The sequence below is a fragment of the Eimeria necatrix genome, genomic scaffold, assembly GCF_000499385.1.
Source record: "Eimeria necatrix Houghton genomic scaffold, Enh_scaff442, whole genome shotgun sequence".
In the NCBI taxonomy this organism is placed as follows: Eukaryota; Apicomplexa; class Conoidasida; order Eucoccidiorida; family Eimeriidae; genus Eimeria; species Eimeria necatrix.
In genome coordinates, this window is record NW_013654330.1 from 22,501 (window position 1) to 30,329 (window position 7,829).

Below are 7,829 nucleotides of genomic sequence, written 5' to 3' on the forward strand. Positions count from 1 at the left end.
AGCATGCACAGCAGCAGCACATGCAGCCGCAGCAGCAGCAATACTTGCAGCAGCAGCAGCAGCAGCAGCAGCAGCAGCAGGTCCCCGTACCTCTAGAGGATTTGTACGCGTCACTTAAGGACCCTCTGGGGCTACTGCAGCAGCAGCAGCAGCAGCAGCAGCAGCAGCAGCAGCAGCAGCAGCACTAGCTGGTGCATGCAGAACCAATTCTTTTAAAGTCGGAAATAAATTAGAGACAAAAAGTGTCTCCATTCTACACAGGGGCCCCTCCAGTACCCTGGGGGCCCCCAGAGGCCCCCAACGCTCCTGGGGGGCCCCCAGGGGCCCCCAGGGGCCCCCAGGGGCCCCCCAGGTTGCTGGGGGCCCCCCGGGGCCCCCCTAGGCTTCTGGGGGCCCCCCGGGGCCCCCGGGGGCCCCCAGGGGCCCCCCAGGCTGCGGTGGGGGGCCCCATGTTGGTTTTTCGGTTGCTTTGGGGCCCCAGGGGCCCCCTTTATTCTGCTGTTGGGGGGCCCCAGGGGCCCCCCTTTATTCTGCTGTTGGGGGCCCCCAGGGGCCCCCCTCACGCTGCTGAGGGGCCCCCAGGGCCCCCGCTTGGCTACTAGGGGCCCCCCAAGACTAGGGGCCCCCAGGGGCCCCCAGGCTGCTGCTGCGGTGGGTCACTAAGGGCCCCTGGGGGCCCCCGAGAACCCTTTGGGGCCCCCAAGGCCCTTCGGGGCCCCTGGGGGTCTTTAAAGGCCCCTGGGGGCCCCTGGGGGCCCCTTAGGACCCTCACGCGCTACAGGGGGGCCCCCAGGGGCCCCCGACCCTACTGACTCTTTTGAGTTTTGAGTTGTGGGTTTTTGTTGGTTAGAAATATAAAAAGAGACAAATAAATAAATGCCAATAAAAGATAAATGCCAATAAAAGATAAATGCCAATAAAAGAGACACTCTGCTGCTTAGCTGCTGCTGCTAGTCTGCAGCCATTGGGGGGCCCCCCAGGGGCCCCCCAGGGGGGCCCCTGCGGACCCCGGGGGGCCCCTTGGGGGCCCCCATTGGGGGGCTCCCCATGGGGGCCCCCTGGGGTTCTCCCAGGTGGCCCCTGAAGGGGCCCCCCATGGGGGCCCCCCGGGGGGCCCCCCTAGGGGCCCCCATAGGGGCCCCCATAGGGGCCCCCATGGAAGCCCCTGTGTGGGCCCCCAGGGGAGCTCCCGTGGGGGCCCCCGTGGGGGCCCCCACGGGGGCCCCCGAGGAGGCCATGGGGGCCCCCGAAGGGGCCATGGGGGCCCCCGAGGGGGCCATGGGGGCCCCCTGGGGGGCCCCCAGGGGGGCCCCCGGGGGGGCCCCCCGGGGGGGCCCCAGGGGGGCCCCCGGGGGGGCCCCCAGGGGGGCCCCTAGGGCCTCTGGAAGAGCTGCGCGGCGGCCAAGATGGACGGATTCTCTTTTAAGAACATGAAGGAGAGTTTGAGCAGATTCTAAAATCTGAAAAAGACAAAAAGAGACAAAAAGAGACAAAAAGGGATTTAAAAAAGATAAAAAGATATTTTAAAAAGACAAAAGGGGATTTAAAAAAGGAAAAAAAGGAGACAAAAAAAGCCAAAGGAGACTCCAAATGGGGGAGGCAAGTGAGGGAAAAAAGAGACAAATAAGGAGACAAAAAAAGACAAAGTTGGGGAGAAAAAAAACAAAAAGAGGCAAAAAAGGGACAAAAAAAGACAAATGAAGAGACAAAAAGGGGACAGATAAAAGGACAAAAAGGAGACAAATGAGGAGACAAAAAGGAGACAACAAAGGGGACAACAAAGGGGACAAAAAAGGACAAAAAAGAGAGAAAAAGAGACAAAAAAGAGACAAAAAAACGGGTAGAAAGGGGCAAAAAGAGGTAAAAATTGGACAAACAAGAAGACAAAAGGGAGACAAAGAAAGAGACAAATAAGCCGACAAATAATAAAGCAAAAAGGAGACAAAAAGGAGACAAAAAAGGGATAAAAATGGGACAAAAAAGGGACAAAAAGAGACAAAAGGAGACAAAAAGAGACGAAAATTGGGCAAAAAAGGGCAGAAAAAAGACAAGAACTCGACAAATAAGAAGGCGAAAAGGAGACAAATGGGGAGACAAATAAGGAGACAAAAAGGAGACAAAAAAGGGACAAAAAAGAGACAAAAAAAGGGACAAAAAAGGACAAAAAAGGACAAAAAATGACAAAAAAAGACCAAAAAGAGACAAAAAGAGACAAAAAGAGACAGACTTTGGTGTAGGCGCCTTCGGTCTCTTCGATGGTTTTGTCGTATTCGCTTCGGGCGTGGATTTTGCGGGCGAGACTTTCTGAAAAAAAAATAAAAAAAAAAAAGAAAAAAAAATAAAAAAAAGAAAGTTTTGGCCAAAAAAGGAGACAATTGGAGACAATTAAAGACCATTTGAAGGCCTTTAAAAGAATTTAAATTAATTTAAATTAAATGGCAGCAAATGCGAAAAAAAAGGAGACAGTTGGAGACAAATTCGAAAAAAAATAAAAATAATTGGAGACAATTTGAAACTATTTGAAACAATTTAAAGCAATTAAATGCATTTTTAATTAATTATAATTAATTATAATTAATTTAAATTAATTATAATTAATTATAATTAATTTAAATCAATTTAAATCAATTTAAATCAATTTAAATTAATTTAAATTAATTAAAATTAATTAAAATTAATTAAAATTAATTAAAATTGATTAAATTGATTTAAAACAATTAGTGGGGATTTAAAGTAATTAAAATCACTTTAAAACAATTAATAGCAATTAAAATTAATTAAATCGATTTAAAATAATTAAAACTAATTTAAAGTAATTTAAATTAATTTAAATTAATTTAAAGCAATTAATCCTGCTGCTGCTGCTGTTGCTGCTGCTGCTGCTGCTGCTGCTGCTGCTGCTGCTGCTGCTGCTGCTGCTGCTGCTGCGTGTTTACCTTTAAGCCGCTGCAGTCTCTCTTGCAGCAAAGCAATTTCTTTTTGTATTTTTTCTTTGTCTCTTTCTTCCTGAACAAAAAAAGCAAATTCTCAAAAGATATATTTACAAAAGCAGCAAACTCGCTGTTGCTGCTGCTGCTGCTGCTGCTGCTGCTGCTGCTGCTGCTGCTGCTGCTGCTGCTGCTGTGGTTGCTGCTGCGGCTGCAGCAGCTGCTGCTGCTGCGGCTGTTGCTGCAGTCGCTGCTGCGGGTGCAGCTGCGCTTGCTGCTGCTGCTGTGGCTGCTGCCATAGTCGTTGAGCAGTTTGCTGCTGCAGCTGCTGCTGCCTCTCCTGTTGCTGCGCTCTCTGCTGCTGCCTTTGCTTCTACAGCACGCGCTGCTGCTGCTGCTGCTGCTGCTGCTGCTGCTGCTGCTTCCAAAGCTGCTGCTGCAGTCTTTCTGCAGCTTCATGTCCCGTAGCTGCCGACGCGCCATCTGCTGCAGCTTTGAGCGCTGCATTAGGCGCTGCTGCTGTTGCTGCTGCTGCTGCAGCAACTACTGCTGTTGCTGCTGCTGCTGCTGCTGCTGCTGTTGCTGCTGCTGCTGCTGCACTGACCTGCTCTATCTGGCGGTTGACTTCGTCTCTCTTCCTCTTGAGGTCTTCGATGCACTGGACGAGTTCGCTGTTGTAGTTCTGCAGGTTGGTGTTGGCCACGGCCATTTCCGGAGCGGGCGAAAAGACAAAAAGAAGCAAAATGGTTCATTTAAACCACTGAATTGGCGAATTAGTCCATTTAAACCACCAAATTCTTCTTAATTGAATCAAATGGAACAAATCAAGGGGCTATACGGGGGTCACATCTTTTAAATTCGAGGAAATCGAAAAAACCGAACTCCTGCTGCTGCTGCTGCTGCTGCTGCTGCGCTGCTGCTGCTGCTGCTGCTGCTGCTTCTTTCTGTGTAAAATCGCAGCTTGTTTAAAATTTTAAATTAAATTTTCATTTTAAAAAACCGAAAATTTGAACGTTTTGGAAAAGTTGGTTTTGGACAGGGTGGGGTTGTTGTTAGGGGCTTGCGGCTGCTGCATGCAAACCCTAAACCCTAAACCCTAAACCCTAAACCCTAAACCCTACAGCCCGCGCCTTAAACCCCAAACCCTAAACCCTTATCTGTATTTCTACTCGTTAAACCACTAGGGTTTTGCCTTCCGCGGCTAAAGATAACAAAGCCGTACCATAACCACTAGCAGCAGCAGCAGCAGCAGCAGCAGCAGCTGCTGCTGCTGCTGCTGCTGCTGCTGCTGCAGCTGCTGCTTATAAATACTCATTGAACAGCGCGCTTTTACTAATTGCCGCCTTTTAATGAATTCAAAAATTTTTAAAATATTTTTGAAATTTCGAAATAACTTTTCACATGAAAGGAACATAAAACAAAATATTTCATTTTATTTCACTTTTAAAATAAAATAAAATAAAACAAATAAAATAAAATAAAATAAAATAAAATAAAATAAAATAAAATAAAATAAAAATAAAACAAAATCATTTGTTCGAAATGTGCCTTTATAGAAATGCCTGAAAATGAAATTATTCAAAAATATAATTTGAAGAAAATATAATTTTTTCAAATGCCATTAAATGCCAATATGCTGCAGAAGCTGCAGCAGCAGCAGCAGCAGCAGCAGAGCAGCAATACCAGCAGCAGCAATAATGGCAGCAGCAGCAGCAGCAGCAACGGCAGCAAGAGCAGCTACAATAGCAGCAGAAGCAACAACAGCAGCAATAGCAGCAGCAGCAGCAGCAGCAGAAGAAACAGCAGCAGCTGAAGCAGCTGTAGCAAAAGAAACAGCAGCGGCAGCGACAGCTGAAGCAGCAGAAGCAGCAGCAGCAGCAGCAGCAGCAGCAGCAGCAGCAGCAGCAGCAGCAGCAGCAGCAGCAGCAGCAGCAGCAGCATGCACAAGCGCATGCATGCATTTGATTTGCTTTTTTTTGAGAATTTCATTTGAAGAGAATTTTGGAAAAAATGGAAATAAAATAAAAATTAAAAAATAAAAAAATTAAAATCTTTTCGAAATAAATTTAAAATGCATTTTTATTTAATGACAAACAAATTCTAAAAATTAAATTTATTTCCCCTTTTGCATGCGCATGCAAATGTTTGATTCGAAGATTTGTTTTTTCGAATTCAACAACTGCGCCATGAGGTCTAGGGTTTAGGGTTTAGGGTTTAGGGTTTAGGGTTTAGGGTTTAAGCGGCAGTCGGTGGCCACCACGCTTATCCCCGCCTCATTCTGCCAAACCAACCAAAAAGGGTTTAGGGTTTAGGGTTTAGGGTTTAGGGTTTAGGGTTCAGTCGGGGGTCTCTTGGCTCCTGTGCTGCTGCTAGGGTTTAGGGTTTAGGGTTTAGGGTTTAGGGTTTAGGGTTTAGGGTTTAGGGTTTAGGGTCTTAGCCTGGCCCTGATGGAGTCCATCAGCGGCTTCAAATGTTCTGCTGCAGAAGGAGACAGAGAAATGATCTCGTGGCAGCTAGTTAGGGCCTGCAGCAGCTGCTGCTGCTGCAGCTGCAGCAGCGCCTGCTGCAGCAGCAGCGGCAAATGGCCAGGGTGCAGCAGCCGGGCCTGCACACACAGACGCAGCACTGCTGCTGCTGCTGCTGCTGCTGCTGCTGCTGCTGCTGCAGCTGCCAGCAGCAGAAACAGCAGCAGCAACAGAAACAGCAGCAGGAGACGCAAGATCCGCGGCAGCAGCAGCAGCAGCAGCAGCAGCAGCAGCAGCAGCAGGTCTAGTGTCTCCAAAAGTGTCTCCTAATTACCTCTGAATAATGTTTTGCTGCTTCCGAGTATTTCTTTTGCTTCTCACAAACCCTAGCTAAGATTTGTGAGGACTTATAGTTGGGGCCCAGAGCTGCTGCTGCTGCTGCTGCTGCTGCTGCTGCTGCTTCTAGCTGCCGGTCGGCGAGCAGCAGCTCTGCCAGCAGCAGCTGCACCCTCGCAGTCTCTTCGGCGAGCCTGGTGGGTTCTGTGGCTGCTGCTGCTGCTGCTGCTGCTGCTGCTGCGCCCACTGTTGCTGCTGCTGCTGTTGCTGCTGCTGCTGCTGCTGCTCCCTCCGCCTGTGCTGCTGCTGCTTGCTGCAGACAGTCTCTAGCCTTTGCGGGCAGCCCCAAAACAACATAAGCTTCTGCTGCAACTCGCTGCGCATGCATGTACGGCAGCAGCAGCTGGTGCTGCAGCTGCTGCTGCTGCTGCTGCTGCTGCTGCTGCTGCAGCTGCTGCAGCAGCTGCTTCACCCGCTGCAGCGCAGCTTCCGCCTCCGGCCGCCGCCGCAGCAGCACAGCCAACTCCTGTCTGTACAGCTGAGTTGGCTGCAGCAGCTCAAGTGTCTCCTTTGTGTCTCCTTTTGTCTCTTCCCAAAACTTCAGCAGCAAGTCAGCAGCAAGCAGCACGAAGTCCCTGCTGCTGCTGCTGCTGCTGCTGCTGCTGCTGCTGCTGCTGTTGCTGCTGCTGCTGTTGCTGCGGCTAATGCTGCTGCTGCTGCTGCTGCTGCTGCTGGAGGCGGCGGTGGCTTCTTGCTGCGGCAGCTGCAGCAGCTGCAGCAGCTGCTGCTGCCCGAGTTTCTCCCAGGGCCTGGGCTGCAGGTGTGCTGCTGCTGCTGTTGCTGCTGCTGCTGCGTCGAAGCCTGCTGCAGCAGCAGCAGCAGACAGCAAACTGGCCAGCCGCTTCCGCGGGGAACTCTGCTGCAGCAAATCCAAATCCGTAAAGCCAAAAGGCCGCAGCAGCAGCTCCAGCTGCTGCAGCAAACTCAACTGCAGCAAACCAGGAAAAGCTTTTGCTGCAGCAAACTGCTGCAGCGCCTCCACTGGCCGGCAGCGCCACCTGCAAGCAGCAAAAATAAATTAAATAAACTAAATTAATTAATTAATTAATTAATTAAATTAAATAAATTAAATAAATTAAATAAATTAAATATATTAAATAAATTAAATAAATGATATAAATAAATTTATAAATGGAAATTAATAAAAAAATAAAAAGGAATAAAAGAAATAAAAAAGAAATTTAAGAAATTTAGGAAATTAAGGAAATTAAAAGAAATTAATGAATAAAAAGAAATTTTAGAAATTAAAGAAATTAAATAAATAAATAAAAAGAAATAAAAGAAATTAAAAATAATAAAATAAATAAATAAATAAATTAAACACATAAAATAAACAAAGTAAATACATAAACAAATGAATAAACAAGTAACTAAACAAATAAATGAATAAATAAATAAATAAATAAAATAAATAAATAAATAAAATAAATAAATAAAATAAATAAATAAATTAAATAATTAAATAAATAAATAAAATAAATAAAATAAATAAATGAATAAATAAAAGAAATAAAAGGAGACAAAAGGAGACAGTCGAAAAGCTACAAGTGTAAAAGATAAGTACTGAAAAAAATGCCCCAGCAAGACTCGAAACCCTAAACCCTAAACCCTAAACCCTAAACCCTAAACCCTAAACCCTCGATTAGTTCTTTTTTCGCTAAACCCTAAACCCTTTTGGGATTTGGGATTTGGGACTTCCAAAGACAAGAAACCCCCGCCATTAAGCGGCAAAAGAACTAATCGAGGGTTTAGGGTTTGCAAACCCTAAACCCTCGAACCCTAAACCCTAAACCCTAAACCCTAAACCCTATTGGGATTTGGGATTTGGGACTTCCAAAGACAAGAAACCCCCGCCATAAAGCGGCAAAAGAACTAATCGAGGGTTTAGGGTTTGCAAACCCTAAACCCTCGAACCCTAAACCCTAAACCCTAAACCCTAAACCCTAAACCCTAAACGCTAAACCCTAAACCCTGAAGGTTTCTGTTCTTTGGGGGCGGTAAAAGCGGCAAAAGAACTAATCGAGGGTTTAGGGTTTGCAAA

The 7,829-nt window shown here is 46.9% G+C and overlaps 3 protein-coding genes across 3 annotated transcripts in view; 1 reads left to right on the plus strand and 2 right to left on the minus strand.

Annotated features, from left to right (window-relative positions):
• The window catches only part of ENH_00054470 (hypothetical protein, conserved), a gene marked incomplete at both ends in the record, with an annotated part of 1,689 nt that extends 1,501 nt beyond the window's left edge, over positions 1–188 (plus strand). The window contains one exon of the mRNA XM_013581530.1: positions 1–188. This exon is cut by the window's left edge and continues 1,501 nt beyond it. Within this exon, the coding sequence (XP_013436984.1) occupies positions 1–188 (188 nt within the window).
• Positions 189–2,846: 2,658 nt separating this feature from the next.
• Positions 2,847–3,636, minus strand: ENH_00054480 (13 kDa deflagellation-inducible protein, related; the record flags this gene model as incomplete). Its single annotated transcript, XM_013581531.1, has 2 exons — positions 2,847–3,006; positions 3,305–3,636. 2 exons carry the CDS (start codon positions 3,634–3,636, stop codon positions 2,847–2,849), a joined length of 492 nt encoding a protein of 163 aa, XP_013436985.1.
• Positions 3,637–5,352: 1,716 nt separating this feature from the next.
• Positions 5,353–6,786, minus strand: ENH_00054490 (hypothetical protein, conserved; the record flags this gene model as incomplete). Its single annotated transcript, XM_013581532.1, has 2 exons — positions 5,353–5,532; positions 5,727–6,786. Coding segments are annotated over 2 exons (1,240 nt in total), but the record flags the coding sequence as incomplete, so codon positions are not given.
• Between the last annotated feature and the right edge of the window lie 1,043 nt (positions 6,787–7,829).